The following is a 24,776-nucleotide window of genomic DNA, read 5'->3' as shown; positions in this document are numbered from 1 at the left end:
GCCAAAGAATATATACATTCAAAAATTTTGTTAAAAAAAAATAATTAGTAGACATTGCCAAACTGATTCCCAGCATAAAATCTTGAGAGATCTTGCCAGCAACTTAAAAATTATCCACTTGTATTTTAACCCCTTTCTTTTTTTTTTTTTTTTTTTTAGATTTTTATTTATTTGACACACAGAGAGAGAAATCACAAGTAGGCAGAGAGGCAGGCAGAGAGAGAGGAAGAAGCAGGCTCCCAGCTGAGCAGAGAGCCCGATGCGGGAGTCTATTCCAGGACCCTGAGATCATGACCTGAGCCGAAGGCAGAGGCTTAACCCACTGAGCCACCCAGGCGCCCTTTAACCCCTTTCTTAAATAGATCCCACAGGAGAGAAAGGGAAAGATGTATAGATCTTGCCAACCTTTTGTACATGGGTTTATTTACCACCGATATTTGTACAGATTAGAAACCAGTTTTAACCTTGGGTAATACAATGATTAGTCAACTATCTTTCAAAATATGTATCTGATGTTAAAGAGACTGAGAGAAAATTGAGTTGTGTGTTGTTCATAATGTGTGTTGTATAATCTGGAAGACAGGTAAACAAAAATAAAGAACAGCAGCAAAAACCTGTATTTGTAAATTAAATACTGATAAATATTTCAGTTCCCCATTATTCGTGCTAGGCACCTACCTCCTTTTGGCAACAAAGACACTCTTAAAAGTTTAAGAGAAAAGGAAAGGTTTCATAGAGATTTTTCTAGACCTTGGCCATGGATCATTATGTAGAAACACTGTTAGTATTTTGAAAAATAATACTAACTCCATTTTTTTCTATCCAGAATGATTATTTGTACCTGATTCCTTTTGTTTTCCTTTGAACAGCTTTATAGCCAAGAAAAATTCTGTAACAATGACCAATTCTGCTATAAATTTCATTGTTACACACTAGTTTGTTTAAAACTGGTTAAATTTTTTTGAAGAGCCTTTGAATTAATGTAATCCTACCTTCTGTCATTGTAATCATATATATTGTTATGTGCAGTTTAAAATGGGCTAATTTTAAGATAAAAAATATGTATTAGTAAATATGTGATACCAATACCTTTAGGTTAATAGGTGGTCTAAAAACATGTTCAAGGATGATAATATGGTCCCTCTTGTGCTCATGTCTTTCCTTTTTTAATTAGAGGTGCACTGTAAATATAACAGGGAAAGTTTGGAAAATCATATTAATATTTTTACTTATATACAGTTTACGTGTACTCTTCTAGTCTTTTAATACACATTTTTAAATGTAAGTAAGGTATTCATTTGATAAACTATTTTATTTTCCTTAATGTTAGTTATAAATTTCTAGTCCACTATACTTAGTGTTATCTCTTGTATTCTGTGTCAATTTTAGTTCTGGAGTCAGGGCTAAAAGATATCAGATTTTGTGAAAATAAGTCTAATTATCTTAATTATAAGGTTTTTTTTTTTCTTCTTTACCTCTTTCAGCGCTTGAACTCTGCCATTATCTATGACCGAGATTTCTCTTACAACTACTTCGGATTTAAGGTAAATAATGGGTTTTAACAAGTGGAAATTCCTCCTTAAATCAGGAAATACAGGTTTTTGTTTATGTTTTAGTAATATAATTATAAAGGCAGTAAGTTTTGGGAGTCAGAATGGACCTGGGGTGCGGATTAGGTTAGGGTGGTGGTGGTTGTTTGAATTAAGGAAAGATAGCTTATCCATTTGCAGTTTTTGAATTCCAAATACTACTTGTGGATTACTTGAGTTATGTAGATACTTTGCTAGAATTATTCCCTATTATTCTATTTATATAACAACTATTTATTGAATCCCTACTATGTGCAAAGTGCTTTTTTAAGTACTTTTGTGTTGATAAACAGTATTGTGTAGTGATCAAGAACATGTGTTGTTGTAGACCATCCAGATTCAAATCTCTGTTCTATTTCTTATTAGCAAGTTACTTAATCTCTGCTTCATTTTCCTAATCTTAGAATGGGGATAATAATAATAAAATTTCAACAACTAATTCTCTTGAGAATTAAATGTGTGTGTTTGTGTGTGTGTAGCTTACATCAGTGCCCAGCCTTAGAACAGCACTTTGTAAGTGTTAATCATAAAGATGATGATGATGATGATGATGATGATGAATACCAGAACTTCTGCAATTAACATTATACATATTAATATAGAGCTGGCTTTTTCCAGGATTTTTCTTGTAGTCTTTTCCAAAAAAACAGCCAACTGATAATGTTCCAGACTGAAGCCAGTTAAGAGTAAATATGCTGTTCTTTTCATTTAAAATATAAAAACGGAAAATATTTAAATAGATTGCCTTGGAGTGCCTGGGTGGCTCAGTCAGTTAAGAGTCTGCCTTCGAAGGCTCAGGTCATGATCCCAGGGTCCTCCAATGTGGGGCGGGCTTCCTGCTCAGCGGGGAGCCTGCTTCTCCCTCTCCCTTTGTCCATTACCTTCCTGCTCGGTCTGGTTCTATCTTGTGTGCGCATTCTCTCTCTGTTTCTCAAATAAATAAATGAAATTAATAAAATAGATTGCATTATTGTGAAAGATATATCTCTTGTGTCTTTAAAAACTGTGCTCTGGAAGTATTTTGGTTGCTTTGGTTTTTCTAGACGCTGGAGCGATCCTATTTGTTGAAGATCAATGGGAAAGGTGAGAAATGAACGTGTTTGTTATATTTTCTATTGATTACATTGAATATAGAGCTCTGAGCTATTAGCCTTGATATTTCTATTTAAACACTAACATTTTTAACTTTAGGTTTGGCTTTTGAATAATTGCTGGTGCTTATTGGTAGAAAGTTTTTTAAATTGTCTTCTGGTGTTCTTTTTTGACTCAGGTACGTGTCTCAGTTTAGTTTTTCTGACATGTCCCATCATTTGAAACTCCTTTTGTTTTTAGTGGCAGAAAGACCACAACATATGTTGATGAGGGTGTCTGTGGGGATTCATGAAGAAGATATTGATGCTGCTATTGAAACATATAACCTTCTTTCTGAGAGGTGGTTTACCCATGCCTCTCCCACTCTCTTCAATGCTGGTACCAACCGCCCACAGCTTTCTAGGTATGTGTCATCTGTGGTCATTTTTAATGTTCCAAGATGGTTTTGATTGGGGAAATAAAGCTCCACCTGAAGAAACAAGGCACTTAATCACATAAAAGTTAATTTAATGAACATTGAATCACTCCTGCTCTAATCAAATGAATTTTACATCCTAGAAAGATCTCCTGCAGTGTGGTAAATGAATTGGAGAGACAAACACTGATAATGAAATTTTTAAAAGTTGACTGTGATGATGTTGGCACAACTCTCCGAATATACTAAAAGCCATCCCTTATACACTTTAAGTGTAGAATTGTATGGTATATGAAATATATCTCAATAACATTGTTTTGAAAACAAATACCAAAACTAATTTTGGGACTCTTAATAGTCTGTACAAGAGATTGTGGTAGTTTGGATTAGGGAAGTGAAGTAGAGATTGAGAGAGTAGACAGATTCAGGGATATTTAGGAGGTAAAATTGACAATTTGGTGACGTTTTAGATGTGGGGCAAAGTTGGTTCCTGAGTTTATGGGTAGAATAACAGAATTAATGGTGATGCCGTTTTCTGAAAAAGGGAACACTGAAACAGAATCCAGTAATATGATTTAAAAAAAATACCCCTTAGCAACATTAGTATATTGAGGAATTCAAGGATATGCTAACATCAAAAACTGCATTAATGTAATCCATTGCACTAACACTTTATACCATCAAATATTCTTTTATAATTAAAAAAAATGAACAAGATAGATACAGAAAATTACTTTCTTTATTTGGTAAGAGATATCCACTAAAAACTTAGGTCTGTTACCTCTGTTTTCAGCACTATAGTGGAGGCTTGAGCTGGCATTGTAAGATATTTATTTGACAGACAGAGAACAAGTAGATTGTAAATGAGAGAGACAGAGAGAAACAGGCTGTAGTGGGGCTCGATTAATGACCCGAGCCGAAGGCAGCAGCCCAAACCACTGAGCCACCCAGGCGCCCCTTGAGCTGGCATTGTAAGATAAGAAAAAAGTAGATTGTAAATGAGGGAATAAAACTGTAGTGATTAACAGATGGTATGGTTTTTACATAGGAAATTCAAGAGCATCTACACATAAATTATTAGAATTAAAAAGATTTCAGCAAAGTATCTGGATATAAGTTCAGTATGAATTAAGGAGATCTCTACTTTAGCTGTTAGAAGATTAAATTTTAAGATATATCATTTAGGATACTGGAAGGTACCCAGGAATAAATGCAATAAAAGATGTGGAAGGCTTTTAAAGAGAAAATTCTAAAACATAATTGAAGGACATTAAGAAACAAATGGAGAGTGATTTTATATCATAAATGGATTTGATAATATAAAGATGTCAGTTTTTCTTAAGTTATGGATCCAGTCAAAATGTCAAATGTGCTCATTCCAAAATTTATGCTGGAGAGCAAAGGCTAAGAATAATTTCCTAGGCTTTTCAGAGATACCAGTTCTAATCCCTGGAACCTGTAAATGTTAATGTATAAGGAAAAATGGTCTTTGAAAGTATGATTAAAAAAGATCTCGACCTAGGGAGGTTTTCCTGAATTACCCAGGTGGGCCTTAAATCCAGTCAGAAGTATCCTTATAAGAGAGAGGCTGAGGGAGTAAGATACATACAGAAGAGAAGAGGCAAGATAGAGATGGAAGCAGAAATGGGAGTGATGTGGCTATAAGCAGAGGAACCGCTAGAAGCTGGAAGAGGCAGGGAATCTCTTTTTCCCTAGAGCCTCTGGAGGGAGTGTTCTTGACTCTGGCCTTGTGAAACTTACGTTGAACTTCTGGCCTCTGGAACTATGAGATAATAAGTTTCTGTTCTAAGCCATCAAGTTGGTGGTAACGTGTTAGAGCAGCTGTAGGAAACTGATGTAAATTGTAATAGCAAGTTTTAAAGAATAAGCCCTACCAGGTTTCAAGACTACCATAATGCCATGGTAAATAGGACAGTGTGATATTGGGACGCCTGGGTGGCTCAGTTGGTTAAATGGCTGCGTTCGGCTCAGGTCATGATCCAGTGTCCCGAATTGGGCTCCTTGCTCGGCAGGGAGCCTGCTTCTCCCTCTGCCTGCCACTCTGCCTGTGCTCGCTCACTCTCTCTCCCTCCCTCTCTGACAAATAAATAAATAAAATCTTAAAAAAAAAAAAAAAAAGAAAAAAAGACCGTGTGGTATTTACTCTGATAAATACAAATAAACCAGTGGAGTATAACAGAGAGCCTGGGAAGAGATTCAGGCTTATATGGGAAGGTGTCATTGCAATTCATTGGGGGAAATGGTGCTAGGGAAATTGGTTATCTTATGGAAGGAAAGGTAATTACCTTTCCCTTTTTCATTCCATATACAGAAACATGTTCAAGAAAGAAAATCTAAATATGAAAGTAGGAACTTTTAGAAGAGCATTAAAGAAAATAGATAAATGTGTATTTTTCTCCTTACTTTTACTATGAATTTTAAATATTCAGAAAAGCTTAAAGAAAAGATAGTGAACATCCCAATACTTACCTCTGCCTAGATTAAAAAATTGCTACCATTTTGCTATATATACACACATATATATTTTTTAATCTTTAAAATTAAAAAAATATTCTTTTGTCTGAGTCATTTGAAAGTGAGCTATAGACGTAATGACTCTTAATATTTCAACCTACATCTTAATCGGAGAATATGTATGATCTCAGTGGTAAAGGATTTCTTAAAATAGACAAAACAACATTAAGGAAAAATTAACTACATTAAAATTAAAAACTGTGAACCAAAAACAAAGTGGAAAAACAAGTTTTAGACTGAGAGAAGATAGATATATTTTTAATTTATTTATTTGACACAGAGAGAGAGATCACAAGTAGGCAGAGAGGCAGGCAGAGGGAGAGAGAGGAGGAAGCAGGCTCCCTGCTGAGCAGAGAGCCTGATGCAGAGCTCGATGCCAGGACCCCAAGATCATGACCTGAGCCGAATGCAGTGGCCCAACCCTCTGAGCCACCCAGGTGCCCCCAGACTGAGAGAAGATATTGGCAGTGTATATTAACTGTCACGGGATTGTGTCAAGACAAAACTAAATAGGAACATGGGGCAAAGAATAAAGAAATAATTCACAGAAGAAACTTGACTGATGAATAAACATGTGAGTTTAGTCATTAGGAAAATGGAAGTTAACATATTGAGATGTTTCATATTTATCAGACTGATAAAAATTAAAAGGCTGATAATAACAAATCTGGCCAAGAATATAGAACACAGGGTCTCATACATTGCTAGGTGAGTATACTTACCCATCCACTTCGGAGAATCTTTAGTAAAGTGGAACACACACATGTCTTTTGACCCAGGAATTCCTCTGCTGGGTTTGTATTCTACAGAAATCCTTCAACCTAAGCACCAGGAGATATGTTTAAGATTTTCTACAGCAACATTGTTTAGAATACCAAACAAATTGGAAATAACCCAAATGTCCATCGACAGGCAAATAGACAAATATATTGATATACTCATAAAGTGCAACAATTTATAGCAATGAGAGTAAGCTAGTGAGAGTGACAACAGTAGGAAAGGATCTCTAACACAGTATTAAGTTAAAAGCAAGTTGCAGAAGGACAAATAAATGTGTAACCAGAAATTTAAAAATGATAAAAAAAAAAGGTAGAAATGCATGGATATCGTATGGGATTCTAATTCACTATATCTATAGTGTCTGTTTTCTTGAAGTAGATGAAAAGTACGAAGTATGTCATATTATCTTTCTGAATAGAATCCATTTGAGTGGGTGTAGATTCAAGATAGTGAAGGGATCATAGGTAGAATAAGTTTCCTGAGGTAGGGAGCAGAATAAGTTCCAAATCACAAGTTAGGGGAGCTGTCTTCCACAAGGCTATAAAGGAGCTAAATTTTGGAGGGCCTTTCAATGAATTGTTTGACCATGGGATAGATGTTTCTTATTCCATAAATGTTTAATTTTACTTGGCTTAGTAATAGGTTGGAAAGACCTATTAGTTATGTATGCTTAGGAATTTGCATGAGAAAATGTGATAAAGCACATCTGCAGTCTGATGAACATGTAAATTAATATTTTAGATTTTATTATAAAACTTCCTTCTAGGCCTAGCATCTGGGATAGGCAGCGAGATATTTTTAAAATAATATGATTTATTGATGTGTCTTGTATCATATCCAGTAAAAGTTTTTTTTTTTTTTTTTTTCCTAAAATACCTAGAAATTTTTTAAACCTTAGATCTTTTATTTGTCCAACTTACTGTTTTGGGGGTGTATAGTCAATGTTGTTTCTCTGTTTTGTTTCATTTCCTTGCTGAGTTGTGACTTTTTCTTCCCCCATAGCTGTTTCCTTCTGAGTATGAAGGATGATAGTATTGAAGGCATTTATGACACTCTAAAGCAGTGTGCATTGATTTCCAAGTCTGCTGGGGGAATTGGTGTTGCTGTGAGTTGTATTCGAGCTACTGGCAGCTACATTGCTGGGGTAAGCTTCTGTTTTGTGACTAAAAAATTGTAGGCTAGAGGGATTCAGGTTGAGAGGGCATATGCTAGGGCTTGGGAGACCTGGCTCCCGGATAAGTTCTAGCCGGCTTTTTGACATGGAGGGAGTCATTTCATTACTTCTAGGTTCTGGTTTAGATTAGATGATCTGTAGGATTTTTTTTAGGTCAGATTTTGGAATTCAGATTTGTCTTTGCAATAATAATAGCACAGCTATCATTTATTGAGTGTTTACTATATGCTAAGTCTGTTATAAAAGCTTTACCTGAGTTACTCATTTAATTCTTACTACAATGGTAGGAGATAGACACATGGCAGGAACTTCACTCCTTATAATAACTATGTGAGTATAGGCAATATTGGCTTCATTTTACAAGTGAGAAAACTGAGGCATAGATAATTAAGTTACTTCTAGAGATTAGTCACTTAATATGTGAGAGAGCCAGGATTCATGCTTTAAACATTGGCACCTTGTGATGTAAGTTTAGTCTTTTGCTAGTTCACTATTCATTGAGAGTCAAAATAAGGATGTTGGGTAAGACCTGGATTTAAATTCTATCTCTACTGCTTACCAGTAATGGAGGCCAGCATAAGTTATTTTACATCTCTGAGTTTGTTTCCTCACCAGTAATGTAAAGGAAATATCTAACCCTACCAATAAAGTTAGAGAGTCTAGAAGGAAATTACTGTATTATGTAGTGTTTTGGAGCACTTACACATAATAGTAGAGTGAGCTGTTTATTTATTTTTCTAATCTGTTTAAAGGCTTGCTTTGGAGTTAGAAGAATTATTTTTAAATAATTTGATGTGGTATCCTAGTTTTAGAAGTCTATATTTTCTTTATTCTAGATTCTATTTTATTGTTGAGAATCTCCATTTATCTTTATTGTCCTCATTTATCCATTGTATGTAATTCTTACTGTAAGTTTCCTTGAATTCTTTAGGGAAAAAGACACTGTGGTAATGTTTTTACTCTACCCAAAATAGATCTATATTAATGTCCATTAGAAGGTAGGAAATTTAAATTTACCTACCCTGATTTCAGATTCTTTTGACTTGTAATGTTATATTTCTTTGTAAATAAGAGATGTAACAACAACAATACAGCAATAATTAGAGAAAACCAACATTTTGTTTATTTTATATTGGGTATTCTGTTTGCAAAGCAAAAGGAGAGATGGAGAACAGATGAGACTATACAGATATGAAGAGAGTAATTTGTTCACTGTTGAGCCATTTTGTTCTTTTGCTTTCTTAGTCCCACTGTTCTACTCCAGATGCCTTTATTATTGGTTTCTTTTTCAGACTAATGGCAATTCCAATGGCCTTGTACCAATGCTGAGAGTATATAACAACACAGCTCGATATGTGGATCAAGGTGGAAACAAGGTATGTTCTGTTACTTGAAAGTCCTGGAAATCAGAACTAGAAATCTTTAACCTAAAAATGTGTATGCTTCAAATAAGATGATTTACTCTCTGTATATTTCTAACTACTTTGCTAATATACTGTATATATTTGCAACTACTTTTTTTCACTTTTAAAATCAGTTTAATGAGGTATACTTTACTTACTTTAAGTGTGTACACACTTTAAGTGTACAGTTTGGTGGATTTTGACAAATCTATATACTTGTTTAGTCACTACACTAATCAAGATCTAGAACATTTCCTATTACCCCAAAATGTTTCTGTGGGCACCATTGATTAATCACATCACTCCCACCCATACATGCTTTGCCCCTGGCTCCAGGCAAGCAGTGGTCTAGCCAGCTTTTATTTATTTATTTTTATTTATATTTTATATTTTTTATTTTTTAAGTAAACTCCACACCCAGTGCAGGGCTTGAATTCATGACTCTGAGGATCAAGAGTCACATACTGTACCCACTGATCCAGCCAGGCACCCCCTAGTCAGCTTTTTTGTATGAAAGTTGATTGGCAAAGAATTTCTAAAGTTGTGACTTAATACATAACCTTGAAAAGGGGTTGTGATAGTCTTGTAGCTTTTTCTTTAAAAAAACAAAAACAGGGGTGCCTGGGTGGCTCAGTGGGTTAAGCCTCTGCCTTCAGCTTGGGTCATGGTCTCAGGGTCCTGGGATCAAGCCCTACATAGCTCCCTGCTGAGCACAGAGCTCAGCGGGGAGCCTGCTTCCCCCTCTCTTTCTGCCTGCCTCTTTGCCTACTTGTGATCTCTCTCTGTCAAATAAATAAATAAAGTCTTAAAAAACAAAAACAAAAACACAACTCTGCCGATTTCACAGAGGGAGAAGTAAAGTTGAGAGGACTGGATTGTTTACCCAGTGTTAACAGCAGGATAGTTTGCAATTTGAGCCTGCCTCTGACAGATATGTAGGCATACTAATCACCTGTTAGCTTATGAATTTCCCTTGATGGACATTGTTTATTTTTATTTTTTAAAAATTAATTAGTTATTTAATTAGGTTCTTTGTAAGAAATTCAGAACACCAATTTGTGAAGGTAAACTCCATTTGTGAGAGAAAACAGAGAACAGAGGTAGCCCTGAAGCTGAAGAACAGCTTTGATTTTTGGCAGAATTTGCGAGTCCATAGCTTTCTGATCAACCTTGTCCTGCTCTGTAATTTCATATTTCTCTTTCTTGGTGTCAAAGATCTTACCCTCCTGGTATCTGGGCTTATGCAGCTTCTTAAAGTAAGCATCACTGAGAAGTTTGGAGATTTTCACACTGCTGATATAAATTTTGGTAGAAGTGGCAATGATGAATTTCTGGTGTGTTCTACACAGAGGAACTCGATTGAGAGACAGCGGTCTGGTCACAAGTAACAAGCCACTGCTCAGTTGCTTCAGGAGAACTACCCTCTGCCTCTGTGGTGCCAGTGAGGAGGATCAAAATGGTCCCAGGAGCGATGCTAGCTCGCAGTTTTCTCACGTGCTGACTGAAAGGTTTATTGCCATGGCTCAACAGCTTTTGAGGCACAGCTTCAGTAGGATAATACCTCAGCATTTTGTGAAGTTTAACCATTCTTGTCACCACCAACTGGTTTTGTGACAGTAGCAAGAACCTCCTTTTTCTTTTCAACCCTGGATTTAGCTGCTGAATACTTCATCTTGTACATGGCCCTTCTGGAACATGTAGCCGATTGGGAGTATCTGCTAATTCCTCTGACTAGGACAGGGTTTCGGCTGCATTGGGGCTTCCCCTTCTTTGGCGTTTTTAGCCTTCGGGTTACCTTTCTGAGCCTTATCACCAACATCAGCTTCTTGGCTTCAGGTTTTTTCTTAGTATCCAGCTTCTCAGCTTTTTCGCCTGCCATCTTGCAAAATGGTAAAGAGAGCTCCCTTGATGGACTTTAAAAGCGATCTGTGGAGACCTTGATAAGACATCACTTTTTTGATCTTTAATAAGAGGACAACATATTATTGTCAAAGTTAAGATGATTTCCTGTGGGCTTTGTGTACCTGTTATGTAAGGTCAAGTGAACTGTATGGCAGCTGAAAGGAAGCTCCATCTGCAGTTCACTAGGTCACTTTGGATGAGTTATTTCCTCTTGTTCTTATCAAGTGCACTTTTTTACTCCTGGACTTGTAAGAACAATATTACTACTTATATTTGGAGTACTTTTATTTGTATTCTCTCATTTAATTCCTTAATTGTAATGTAGATCAAAGGTGATATTCTAAAAGTGCTTTAGAAAATATGAAGTTTCTTTATTTCATTCTGATTCTGAAAAGAATGATGGTTTACTTGCTTTTAGCGACCTGGGGCATTTGCTATTTACCTGGAGCCTTGGCATTTAGACATTTTTGAGTTTCTTGATTTAAAGAAGAACACAGGAAAGGAAGAACAGCGTGCCAGGGACCTTTTCTTTGCCCTTTGGATTCCAGATCTTTTCATGAAACGAGTGGAGACTAATCAGGTAAGAAAGAGGTACCTGTTGGTAAGAACAAGTTGATTCATATCAGCTTTCTTTTTTGTCATCTTAAATCATGGTTAAGAAGAATCCACCTATGTGTTATGCTATGAAAGGCATCTTAAGCAATTTAAGAGATGCCATTCTTACCCTCTTGGGTTTTTATTCTCTAAAGCAGATTCCATCTGACTTAAATGCTTAAAAGGTCATGTATAAACAGGCAGAACTAGATGTTTGAGCCTGAGCCCGAAATGATTATTTCTATAGCAGATTTCCAAGAGAGTCTGTGGAAGCCACCCTAACCCTTGTTATGTTCCTAATGGACTATGTGTGATTGGTTATTTCAAGTCTTTTATGGGTTCTTCCCTTTGTAGGATTGGTCTTTGATGTGTCCAAATGAATGTCCTGGTCTGGATGAGGTTTGGGGAGAGGAATTTGAGAAGCTATATGAAAGGTATGGGAAAAATGTGAAGTAGTAATTTTTAATAATGTGTTTCTTTTATTTGGGGGATCCAAATTTCAAAACCTCATCAGTTATTAACCAGTTTCTAGGAATCTTCAGAAATATCCAGGAGAGAATGTGATTAGTAATTTTATTGTCGTCAGATTTGCTACCTGAATCTTCACCAAAATTTGCTTCTGTCTTCTTTCTTAATTAAAACTTTGTGACTTAAAAACAACAACAACAAAACCTTTGTGACTTATACAGAGGTGCTTTGGTTTTTAATTGATACTTATAAAAATTAAGGTGAAGGTTAATATTTTGCTTTGTCTTATAGTGTAAAGCAAATATATAAATAAGATATATGATATAAAAAGTTACGCTCGACAAACCATAAGTGACTCTTAACCTCACAAAACAAACTGAGGGTTGCTGGGGGGAGGGGGTTTGGGAAAAGGGGGTGGGATTATGGACATTGGGGAGGGTATGTGCTTTGGTGAGTGCTGTGAAGTGTGTAAACCTGGTGATTCACAGACCTGTACCACTGGGGATAAAAATATATGTTTATAAAAAATAAAAAATTAAAAAAAAAAGTTGCGCTTTATGTTGCCCACAGAAATTAAGAACAGCCAGGACATGTGTCACTAGTTCATTAAATAATAGCATAGTAGTAGATCTGACAACTTTAGGTGTTGTTCTTTTTCCTTATGATGGGTATTATTGATTTAATAGGATTTGGGTATATTCTAATGGGTCCAGAGCTGCCCGATTTTCCTCTGCTCTCTTAGCAAAACAGTAAACATTTAATAAGAGTTTTCATAATTTTATTCTTTAGTGTCTTCAAGTTGTCTGCAATAAAGATTTTCTTAGGGAATATTAAAATAATATTAGCTTTGCCTTTCAGTTATGAGAAACAGGGTCGTGTCCGCAAAGTTGTAAAAGCGCAGCAGCTTTGGTATGCCATCATTGAGTCTCAGACAGAGACAGGTACCCCGTACATGCTTTACAAAGACTCCTGTAATCGGAAGAGCAACCAGCAGAACCTGGGAACAATCAAATGCAGCAACCTGTGCACAGAAATAGTAGAGTATACCAGCAAAGATGAGGTAGGTAGACGAACTTCTGCCCTGAGTCCTGAGAGGAGAATCTTAGGCAGTTATTCTTTGTGAATCCTTTACTTGATTTTATTGAAATGGGGAAATGAAGTTTCCAAAGTTTGCTGTAAATAGAAGGGCACTAAAGTAGAGATGACAAGAGAAAGGAACAGATGTGATCTGTACCCTTAAATATCTTAGAGTCTAAACTATATAGAAAAGATTCACTTTTTTTCTTAAACACCCATTGTTTAATAAACAATTAAAATAAATTTAATAATATTTTCTCAGTGTTCCATTATGGCGGTTTAGGACAAACACAAGAATGTCAGGATGCTAATTCAGTAAGCAGGTCTTTTCAGTGAATGGAGAGACAAAATTCTAATGGCAAATCTTTAAGGCGATCTGCAGAAGAGGTGAGGCTAGAAATGGGACATAGATTTGTTTTTTTTTTTAAGTTTATGGAAAAGGGAAGAATAGCCTGTCAGATCAGAGACAGGTATAGGTTTTGTGCAGAGATTGTCAAATAAGTTTGTTCTGATGGAGCAAATACATTATGGTTTGGTATCTGCAGAGATGGCTATGGCTGGGGGTGGGGAGATAGTAGGTGAAATGTCTGGCATGTCACAGAGTAGGAAGCCCTTGTAGGTCCTGAAAGGAAAATAGCATCAAAAATGCTAGGATGAGAAGGATAGATCTTGTTTCTGGTAATAGAGTGTCTTGGTGTTAGAGGAGGTTGGAGGTTATCTTGTGGAGATTATTGTAGTGGTTGGATGACAGGCTGCTTAGATGTTGGATGTAAACTATGGAAATGAGGAGGAAGGAGCAGATCCCATATGCTAGGACCTAAAAAACACAACAAATTTAAAGTTGGGAAGAAAATGTGAAGTGAATTGGGTTGTGGTTTAATTCAGCCAGAGTTTACTGAGCACCAGCTATGTGTAAGACACTGTACCAAATGCTCTGGGATGTAAATGATTATGGCTCAGGCCCTGCCCTCTGGAAATGTATAATTCATTGTTGGAGAAAACTGGCATATACTGTATCAAGTAACTGTTGTACAAGATAGATTATGCTATAGAGACTAGAGTGACCCTTAAAACAAAAATCAGGTCATAACATTCCTCCATACAACACTTCTTTGACTTTGCAACCCATCCAGAGTTTGTTCATTTTTAAAAAATTGAAATATAATTCTCCTACCATAAAATCCACCCTTCTAAGTGTACATTTCAGTGTTTTTTAGTATATCCACAAGGTTGTGTAACCATCACCAATATCTAATTCTAGAACGCTTCTCATCAACCCAGAAAGAAACCTAATACCCATTAGCTCTCTTCCCCCAGCCCCTGGCAACTACTAATCTATTTTCTGCCTCTGGATTTCCCTCTTATGGGCATTCCCTATAAACAGAATCATGTAATGTAGTGGTCTTTTGTGTCAGGCTTCTTTCACTTAGCATGTTTTCAAAGCTTATCTGTGTTGTAACATGTATCAGTATTTAATTTCCATCCAGAATTCTTACAGTGCCTTATGAGTTCATGCGCAACTAGGTATGCCCATCTCATCTACTGTTACTTTCCCCTTTGTTCACTGTGCTCCAGCCCTACTAATTTCCAAGTATATCAAGCACACCCCCTTTATCAGGATTTTTGCTGTTTACTTTGAATGTGAAAATGCTTTCCCCTCCCAGATAGCCACGTGGCTTTGCTGTCTAAACTTTTCAGTTCTTTGTTCATATGTCTCATTATCAGTGAGGTCTTACCTGACAACTCTGTTTTAAAATGGCACTCCTTCTGTCCTTATTCCTAGAACCATTTTGTCTTTTCCTGCCTTATTTTTCTTTGTAACATTTATCAGACTTAGCAATCCAAGCTGTGCTTTAAAAATGGGCACGTAGGCGATATGTGTAGAATTGAGTAGATACGAAGGGCATGAGGGAGTCTAGGTGAGGGGAGTTGAGATTTTTGTGTTTGGATAGTCATAATCAAAATGGGAAGTAAAGTGTATTCATTCAACATTATTAAAGCATTTGTTATATACCAGATGTGGAACTAGTGCTAAAAATATAAGTATAAATAAGATACGTTTCTTTCCTGAAAAAGCTTACCACCTAGTGGTAAATCACCTGAAAAGCTTTTTCAGAATTCACAAACTTGGATCCCCTGTTGTTAGGGGCTTATCAGAATTTCAGTGAGAGTAAGGTGGGAATGTGTAATTTGGAAGAGCTTTCTGGAGCAATGGAAATGTATCTCATGGCTATTGAGCACATGAAATAGGACTAGTGCAACTGAGAAACTGAATTTTTAATTTTATTTAAGTAGCTATATGTGGCTATTGGCTACTGTATTGGACAGTACCTCTACTGACTGAGACAGGTACACATAAGAAATTAGAGCACAGTGGGAGGTCTCTCTGGCAATAGAGCCATGGACTATGGAACACAGATTCTCTGTCTTACCTATTTCACTGCTGCATTTTACAACTCACATATGAATAGGTATTGGGATTTAGAAATGAACAGTGACCAGGGAGGAGATAAATATAAAAAATTTATATAGAGTGTTAGAGGCTTACATGGTGGTGTCATTGACACAGGGGGAAGAAATAAAAATTGTGTGATTCTTGACCCTTTTTCTTTGCATTCCAGGTTGCAGTCTGTAACTTGGCTTCCTTGGCCCTCAATATGTATGTCACGTCAGAACACACATATGACTTTAAGAAGCTGGCTGAAGTCACCAAAGTCATTGTCCGAAACTTGAATAAAATTATTGATATTAACTACTACCCTATCCCAGAGGTATGAATAGAAGTCTCTGCTTATTGATAATTCTTGAAATCCAACTAGTAGGAGGGACAGTCAGCCTGACAGTCTTCATTTAAACGGCTGTCATTAGAATGTTTGTGAGAAAATAGAGATTAAAAAAAGAGCGTGTATCATTTGGTGCAGAATGTTGCCTTTTCTGTTCAGTAATGTCTCCTTCTTCTCTAAATCTGTTGGCACAAAGGCATGCTTATCAAATAAACGCCATCGCCCCATTGGAATCGGGGTACAAGGTCTGGCAGATGCTTTTATTCTGATGAGGTATCCGTTTGAGAGTCCAGAAGCCCAGCTACTGAACAAGCAGATCTTTGAAACCATTTATTATGGAGCCTTGGAAGCCAGCTGTGACTTGGCCAAGGAGCATGGCCCGTATGAAACCTATGAGGGCTCTCCAGTTAGCAGAGGAGTAAGTATATGGATAATGTTTCTTTTTGCCTGTAAGCTGAATGGTAGCCTTCAAAAAGATGTATTCACATCCTGATCCCTGGATCCTATGAATGTTACCTTTTTGGATTTCAGAAGGGTCTTTGCAGATGTGATTAAGGATTTTGAAATGAGATTATCCTGGATTACCCAGGTGGACCCTAAATCCAGCGACAATAGTCCTTACAAGAGACAGAGAAAAGGAGAGGCAACATGACCATGGAGGCAGAAGTCGGAGTGATGCACCCATAACCCAGGAATGCCTATAACCACTAGACTGGAAGAGTCAAAGAACAGAATCTTCTCCAGAGCACCTGGAGAGAGCGTGGCCCTCCCAACATGTTCATTTGGGCTTCTGGCTTCCAAAACTATGAGAGAATACACTTAAAAAATACGGAATTCTTCATGAATTTGCAGGTCATCCTTGCATAGGGGCCATGCTAATCTCTATCATTTCAATTTTAGTATATGTGCTGCCAAAGTGAGCATACATTTTTGTTATTTTAAGCCACGAAATTTATGGTGATTTGTTATTCCAGACACAGGAAACTAATACGGTACTTTTGTTCTCTAGAGTAAAAAAGATACTCTGTTTTAATGTGGGGTTTTTAAAAGATTTTATTTTAGATTTTTATTTATTTGAGAGAGAGAGAGTGTACTTCCTTCAGCAGCACATACACTAAAATTTGAGAGAGCAAGGGAAGAGAGAGAGAGAGAGAGAGAAAAACAAGCTGGGGGGAGGAACAAAGGGACCAGGAGAAGTAGACTCCTTGCTGAGCAGGGAGCCCCATGTGGGGCTCAATCCCGGGATCCCGGGATCACGACACAAGCTGAAGGCAGACACTTAAGCAGCTGAGCCACCCACGCATCCCAAAATTTTATTTTTTAGTAATCTCTACACCCAACATGGGATTTGAACTTAAAACCTTGAGATCAAGAGTCGCATACTCCACCGACTTGAGCCAGCCAGATACCCCTTTATTTTAATGCTTTATTTAGAACTAGTCATTGGTAAAAGTGACTTAAGAAGCATGCTAACTGTATTAGTTTTCTTTTGCTAAATTTAGTAGATAAAAACAACATACATTATCTCCATTTCCTTGAATCGGGGTCGTCTTGCCTTAGCTAGGTCATTTTGTTTGGGTCTCTCAAGGTTATAACCAAGGTGTTGATAGAGGCTCCGGTCTGCTCTGAGGCTCAGAGTCCTCTTCCAAGCTCACCTGGTCTTTGGCAGAATTCATTTGTTTGTACCTGTACAACTCATGACATTGTGTTTCTTGAAAGCCAGTAGGAGAGAGTCTCTCATTTCAAGAAGGCCCCAGTCCAGTTTCTCTTTTGAAGGCTTTCACATGATAAGTCAGATCCACTCAGGATAATCTCTCTTTTGTTTACTCAAAATTAGCTGATTGGTAACCTTAATTACATCTGTAGAAACTTTTCCTCTTTGCCTTGATTATGTAAGTGACACTCAGGAGGAGGACATTATACATGGCCTGTGCAACTGGGGAACCTGGGAACTGTGTTAGAATTCTGCTTTCCACACTGCCTTTATTATTGGTAGTATGAGTCTCTTCAGTGTGAAGTAAAATGTTATGTTATGTTTAGTCCTGATGTTCCTGCTGGTCTTTAGGAAATCTGATAACCAGTGGTTTGAAAATAGTTGTTAGTAATAGCTAAGTAAATAGATCAAAGCAATTAAAGATGAAATTAGAATAACATTTTTATGTACAAAAAAAAGAATGCATCTCAGCAACGTATTTACATGAATGTTAGGATTTCCTGGTTTGTAGATATGTTATGGGCCCTCTGAGGGCACACAGCAGGGACATGGGGAAGAGATATGCCTTAGCCAGTTTTCTTAGCCTGCTTTTGATCAATATGACTGCATGAAAGTTTGTTCAGAGAAATCTCTGGACCTTGTATTCCTCACACAGTTCCACTAGAAGACATCTGTTGGGTTGTGGGGCATGGCAGTTAGTGATTTGCTTTTTGTCATGGTTTTAAATTGTTATAGAGTGATTTGTCTTAAGTTTGCTTTGTTTATTCCCTAGATCCTTCAGTATGATATGTGGAATGTTACTCCCACAGACTTGTGGGACTGGAAACTTCTCAAGGAAAAGATTGCAAAGTAAGCAAAGAGCTGTAAGGTAGTTTTAAAGTAAGGAGGTTTAGGTTCTCATTCTGGCTTTCAGAAGTTAGGTATGTTATTTTAACTTCTGAAACTCATTTTTCCTCTTTTAAATGGGGCAAAAATGACCTATCTACAGAATTATTTTTGTAAAAATACTTTGTAAGATAATATATGAATATATATATATATAGTAGCTTGGTACAATGAATCTTAATAAATGGTAGGTGTTACTAGTTAGTCTTGTTTTAGGGGCGTAACTACCCAGATTAAGCAGTTCTTTATCTCATTAAACTTCATATTTCCGAGTGTGCTTGCTTTTTAGATGTTTTTCACTTTTATTTATTGCTTAACTACCTTGGGCATCTAAATGGCTTTTGCTGAATTGGTTGTCACAGGAGTAAGTTAGGGATTTGGAAGAGCTTTTGGAGGGTAATGTGTTAAATTGTGAAAGAAAAATGTAAAACTTGAGGTTTTTAAGGCCTTTCAAACTAATAAAAATAAAAAGGATTTAAGGGCGGGTAGGATGTTTTGCTTAGTGAATAATAAAACAAGTTGTTTTCACTTTCTTCATGAGCCTGTTGTCTCTGGATTATTAATGAATATGCAGAGTGTTTAATGTTTACGGAAGGAAGCAGTAGCTTTAAAAATACTCTTTAAAAAATATCTATTTGCCTTAAAATTGTTTTATTACTTAATAATACTTGTTAGAAAATTTAGGAAAATGTATGTGGGAAAGGGAATAAAATGAAATTATCCCAATACCACCTCCTAAAAATTTGTTTGTATCTTTTTGTCTTTCATCTTTCAGACTTTCTTCTAAACGTGTGTGCCTGTGTACATTTATATGCAAATTCAACTTCTACAAAAATGGACATGTATTTTATTTTATTTTATTTTCAAAATACTATGGATATTTTTCTATATAGAACTTTTTAAAATTTCAAAATTAATACATGAATAACAAAGTTCAAGTACAGAAATAAAATGGAAGGTGAAAGCCCTTCTTTATTCCTCTCCTGCCAACCACTTGTTCCACAAAACAAATACAAACCAACTTACTCCTTTTCCCAGAGATAGCCATTGTTAATGGTGTGTATTTTTCTAGACCTTTTTCAGTACATTTGCAGATGCACACAGTTTTGTTACAAAAATATGATCAAATTTGATATTTTCTGACTTTGTGATTTATTTTCGATGTCTTTCTCTTAGTACTTGAAGATTTACCTAATGTTTTTAATGATTACAGACAATTCCATAGTTTGGTATGTCATATATATACATATATACGTATATATGTATATATATGATGTCATATATATACATATATATGTATATATGTATATATATGACTTTTCAAAATGTTTTCCTCTCTTTGGGCCGGAAAAATCACTGTCCACTTTTTACTGAGGAAGTAAGACATGAAATTCACTGGTGATTTGCTTGATTCCTCAAAACTAGGAGTGGCAAAGTGAGATTAAGATCCCAGTAGTACAGATTCCATTAGGACATGAAGCTTTACGCTAAGTACTGGATAAATCCAGAGGTATAGAATATAGGAAAGACAAAATCTTGGTGTTTGAGAAACTTAAGACTTAAAGTGAAACATGTAGCACACATAAAGTATACATAAAGGTGTACAGATCATAGAAAATGTTTGCGGAAGAAATACTAGAGTTGTATTTAGTATTGTCTGCCTGGTCAGGAAAGATGTTCTAGTAGTCATCTCTTAGGCTGAGCTTTGAAGGATGAGCTAAGGGCAGCTTGAAGATTTCTGCATGTTCAGATGGCATATTCTTCCTTAAACACTCTCTTTGGCAGTGAATAGAGGCAGAAGATGTTAACCTTCCTCTAGGAACTTGTGAGCGAAGAGGTAATAGAGGAAGTCAGGAATATACTTTGAGCATAATCTTTCCCTGTGGAGAATTTTGGTGATAGATGTTGGATTCTGACCACTTTCACATCATTATGTTTCCTGAAAGGGCTTAGCACAGTGATCATAGGGCATGTAGAAAAGAGTGAGGGTTGAATGAATGTACCCTGATACAGGTGGGGACTCTTCAACAGCCATTCGATTATTTCCTTAGGCAAGCTAGTGTATGAAGTACTAATAAGTCATGGCCTGATAAGAAACTTCAGCAGTAAAATTGTGCTAATTTTGTTTAGGAGTCAGGTGTTCAGAAGAGGGGTGAGCTATAGCACCCATACTGTGAGATGCATCTCTATAGGGGTCAAATTCCAAAGTCATTATGTGAGTCTAATGCATGTATGATGTTACTCCCTCCATCTGCATTTACTGCAGTGACATGAAGTAGCTCCCTTCCGGGCAGATTGTAGCTTTAGTACCAGCACCTAACAATCTCCTTTTCTTTAGGTATGGTATAAGAAACAGTTTACTTATTGCCCCGATGCCTACTGCTTCAACTGCTCAGATTCTGGGAAATAATGAGTCCATCGAACCTTACACCAGCAACATCTATACTCGCAGAGTTTTGTCAGGAGAATTTCAGGTGAGAAGATCACAAATAGACCTACAGGAGATCTTGCAAAAACCTGATGTTGGGAGTAAATGCCAACTCATATTTAGTATGTCCCTTTTGCTTTGTATGGGGGCAGAGCTTTGATAAAGTAAGTCCCTTTCATATCCAATATTTTTCTACGTTATTTAATAATAGACATTTAATAAATATCTGTTGAAAGAATGAATGATCGTTAGGTAGGAAAGTGTTGATAGGTGGGTAGGAAAGTAACTTGTTGATACTAGAATTCACACGATATTTAACCATTCTGTAATCATAATGATGTATACTATGACCTCAGATGCTTAAGTTGATGATACTCAAGATGTATACAGTGAAACTCAAGATGTATATAAAAGCAAGAAGTATATGGAACCATGACAGTAGTTCTCAACCTGGTTTACAAATTAGAATTCCTGGTGGGTAGGACCAGTGTTTTTTTAAGGTTCCCAGGTAATTCTAATGTGCAACTAGGGTTGAGAACCACTAATTTAAAAGATTTTTATTTGTGAATTTCCTGATCTCCTGAAATAAATTTCTGTAAGGTTTGGAGTGGATACATTTCTAATGTTTCTTCTTAAGTATTATTTTCTCCTTACTTGGGGGGAGGGGGAAGAAGTAATCTACACAGATATACCCATTTTAGGCAATGCTATTTCTTTTCACTTTGGCAAATACTATATTTCTTGAATCACAGATTAAGATTTTGTTTGGTAGGATGGGCCTCTCAATCTTGTAAAAGATAGACTTTACCAACTAATTTAATGTTAAATACTTCTTCAGTGATTTTATTTATTATAAGCTCAAGGACTGTGACCCTGTTTAGGCCCTATTGTTCTTATTATTCCTTGACATCTTTTTTGGTTTTCTGTTCAGATTGTAAATCCTCACTTACTGAAGGATCTTACTGAGCGGGGCTTATGGAATGAAGAGATGAAAAATCAGATTATCGCATGCAATGGTTCTATCCAGGTACAGTATGAAAATCAAGTGTGCTCTTTAGAATCTGAGTTGGACATTGGTACCTTCTTACTTACCCCATTCAGTAGAGAGAAAAGTCATTCACTGTGGTCATATGGGCTTGTGTTCACCTGCATTGTTGTGGTAGGCTTATATACATCTTTATATAGCTAGACTTTACCCTCTTGTTTGTGCAATAATATAAGGCAGTAGTTTCCAATTTCTCTGAACATTAGAATCAACTGGGGAGCTTTTAAAATTCTGAAGCTTAGGTTGCACCCCATAACAATTAAATTAGAATGTCTGGAAATGGAAGACAGGCATTAGTATTTTTTAAAGACCCCCTAGGTCATTCCAAAATGCATCGAAATTTTCGGACCACTGATATAAAGTGTGAAATTAGAGAGTCAAACTTAATTAAGAAGTCTTCGGTGGAGACCAAGGAGTCAAAGTCCAAAAAACAGAGCCACAGATAGTATTTAACAATAAAATATTTGCAGCCAAGAATCAAGAAGTATTTATTTGTAGATGGAGGGCTCTGTTTAAACATTTGTTTCCCTGGTAACACAGATAAGGATTTCTGTAACATTTCTCTATTTGTGGCAGAAATTGTAGCATTAGCTAATCAGCTAATCTGTAGCAGATTAACCCTAGACCTAAGAAAACATTATTTCTATCGACTCCAGAAAGGGTTTATTTCATTGCTTCCTTTGATTGTCTGCATGTGAGTTACATCCCTGACTACTTTTGTTTTCTACAAAATTCAAGGGTCATTTATTGCTGCTTAGCTCTTTTTATTATTAAGTACCTCTAGAATAATGAATGTTTGGCTATGATCCAAATAGAAATGGATCTTATAATCATTACCACTAGCCAGATACTTTGTTGGTTAAATGGAGTTTTGTTGGACATTCTAAGCCAAAGGTTAAGAGCCTTAGGAAAACTGATAAGGATCATATTGTATGATGCTAAATGGTACGGTCAGATCTGGCAGAAGTAGAACTAAGGCCAGACCCTTGTGTCATTAATTATGTTAATTATCCCAATTTCTTCAGCCAGGCTGCAGTAAACATTTGTTTTTCCTTCTTCAGAGCATACCAGAAATTCCTGATGACCTGAAGCAACTTTATAAGACTGTGTGGGAAATTTCACAGAAAACCGTTCTTAAGATGGCAGCTGAAAGAGGTGCTTTCATTGATCAAAGCCAGTCTTTGAACATCCACATCGCTGAGCCTAACTACGGCAAACTCACTAGTATGCACTTCTATGGCTGGAAGCAGGTTCGTGGAGGAACTCAAGGAGGACTTGTTGCCATCTTGGGATACTTTGAAATTGGAACAGTTTTATATTCTAGCTACCTATTAAATACTGCCACCTAGCCGTTTTTTCATTTCAAATCCAGTATGTTAAAACCAAGTCATGGTTTTTGTACCAGATCACACTTTGGATTTTCTTGTTTCTTTTAGGATTATTTCACTCTCAGTTTTGAAACCTTGGAGTTACCTACAATCCTCTCCTTATTCTCCATAGAATCACTCACCAAGTTGTGGTGGTTGTTCCTTTATACTGTTTCTTGAGTATCTTTCTTCCTGTTCCACTGCCATTATTCTTAAGCTTTTTAACTGATCCCCCTGCTTCTAGTATCTGATCTAGGCTGTCTTGTGCACTGCTACCATTTCTGAAATAAAACTTTACGTGTGCCAGCCCCTATTCAGAAACATCCTTTGTTTCCCCACTTTAACTATTTATAGTATAAAGGCCAGTTACTTAGCTTCTCATTGCCGGCGGTAAAGTCCTGTGATTCTGGATTCTATCCTTAGTACCTGGTAATCTTCTGGGTATTTATACAGATGTACAGTTTGTTTTTTAAATTTAAGAGATATTTATTGACCACACACTATGTCTTTGGGTTTACTGAATAGAAGATGATCCTGACCCTTGAAGTAGTCATCATCTGTTCTTTACAGAGACACAGTCTATCTCCATAAATAGTTATAAAGTAGACATGTTGTTTTAGGCGAACTTGGAAGTCATACACCTAAATACAAGAAAAGATTAGAGAACAAAAATATTTGACACTTCCAAAGAGATAAGCGTTTTTAGTGGCAAAAGGAACACAGTATACTGTCTGACTCTTTCTACCTCTTCAGTATTTTTAAGAAGGCTTCCTAAAGGAGTTGGAATTTCAGGTTTAGAAAACAATCTGATTTGATTTATGGAAGTGTGTTTTAAACATTGGTCTTGAATGCCTAGTGTTCTTAAAATTTCTAATAGCTGTATTTGCTTCCTTTGTAGGGTTTGAAGACTGGGATGTATTACTTAAGGACACGACCAGCAGCAAATCCAATCCAGTTCACTCTAAATAAGGAGAAGCTGAAAGATAAGGAGAAGGCAACAAAAGAAGAAGAAGAGAAGGAGAGGAACACAGCAGCAATGGTGTGCTCTCTGGAGAATAGAGAGGAGTGTCTGATGTGTGGGTCCTGAGGAAAGGCTTGGAGGAGACCAGCACTTCCTCATAGCCAAACTACTTCTTGAGCATAGATAGGTGTAGTAGGTTTGCTTGAAGTACTAAGCCTTTGCTGGACCTTACTGCAGCAAAAGGGTCAGTCAATTTAAAGTACTGTTTCTATATAGAGTGAAAGTATTAATTTTTTAAAATTGTTATCTCTGGAATCAAAGTAGAAGTTTTAGGAGTGCAAAAGAAGTCACCTTGCAAATAGGAAGTGTTGAGTAGGGTTTCATTGCCCACCTGGCACCCTTTTTCTGGTGACCTCAGTTTTTGAAAGGAGACACAGTTTTGCTGCTTTGACTGGTGGGTCCAGAGAAGCAAAACTGAGTCATAACCTGTGAGAAGTGCTGTCAGGACCTTTATCTGGATAAGCTCCTATATAGGTCATTCTGAAATAAACATTTCTAAGTGAT

The 24,776-nt window shown here is 36.6% G+C and overlaps 1 protein-coding gene, 1 non-coding gene and 1 pseudogene across 2 annotated transcripts in view; 1 reads left to right on the top strand and 2 right to left on the bottom strand.

Moving 5' to 3' along the window:
- The window catches only part of RRM1 (ribonucleotide reductase catalytic subunit M1), a 35,826-nt gene extending 11,050 nt beyond the window's left edge, over nucleotides 1-24,776 (top strand). The window contains exons 5-19 of the mRNA XM_045071458.1: nucleotides 1,485-1,544; nucleotides 2,633-2,672; nucleotides 2,922-3,084; nucleotides 7,414-7,555; nucleotides 8,878-8,961; nucleotides 11,309-11,470; nucleotides 11,839-11,918; nucleotides 12,811-13,012; nucleotides 15,651-15,800; nucleotides 16,009-16,230; nucleotides 18,299-18,375; nucleotides 20,750-20,885; nucleotides 21,771-21,866; nucleotides 22,946-23,134; nucleotides 24,150-24,776. Of these exons, the coding sequence (XP_044927393.1) occupies nucleotides 1,485-1,544; nucleotides 2,633-2,672; nucleotides 2,922-3,084; nucleotides 7,414-7,555; nucleotides 8,878-8,961; nucleotides 11,309-11,470; nucleotides 11,839-11,918; nucleotides 12,811-13,012; nucleotides 15,651-15,800; nucleotides 16,009-16,230; nucleotides 18,299-18,375; nucleotides 20,750-20,885; nucleotides 21,771-21,866; nucleotides 22,946-23,134; nucleotides 24,150-24,338 (1,992 nt within the window). The 3' untranslated portion in view covers nucleotides 24,339-24,776. The remainder of the gene's footprint in view (nucleotides 1-1,484; nucleotides 1,545-2,632; nucleotides 2,673-2,921; nucleotides 3,085-7,413; nucleotides 7,556-8,877; nucleotides 8,962-11,308; nucleotides 11,471-11,838; nucleotides 11,919-12,810; nucleotides 13,013-15,650; nucleotides 15,801-16,008; nucleotides 16,231-18,298; nucleotides 18,376-20,749; nucleotides 20,886-21,770; nucleotides 21,867-22,945; nucleotides 23,135-24,149) is intronic.
- On the bottom strand, nucleotides 10,032-10,867 carry LOC123389582 (annotated as a pseudogene).
- On the bottom strand, nucleotides 16,635-16,736 carry LOC123389610. The gene has a single exon (XR_006604233.1). It is a non-coding gene; the product is annotated as a U6 spliceosomal RNA (small nuclear RNA).

This window comes from Mustela putorius, unplaced genomic scaffold, assembly GCF_011764305.1.
Source record: "Mustela putorius furo isolate JIRA1106 unplaced genomic scaffold, ASM1176430v1.1 tig00003987_pilon_pilon_pilon, whole genome shotgun sequence".
NCBI lineage: Eukaryota > Metazoa > Chordata > Mammalia > Carnivora > Mustelidae > Mustela > Mustela putorius.
Note: the sequence above shows the minus strand (reverse complement) of the source record. Positions and strands in the feature narration are given on the sequence as shown.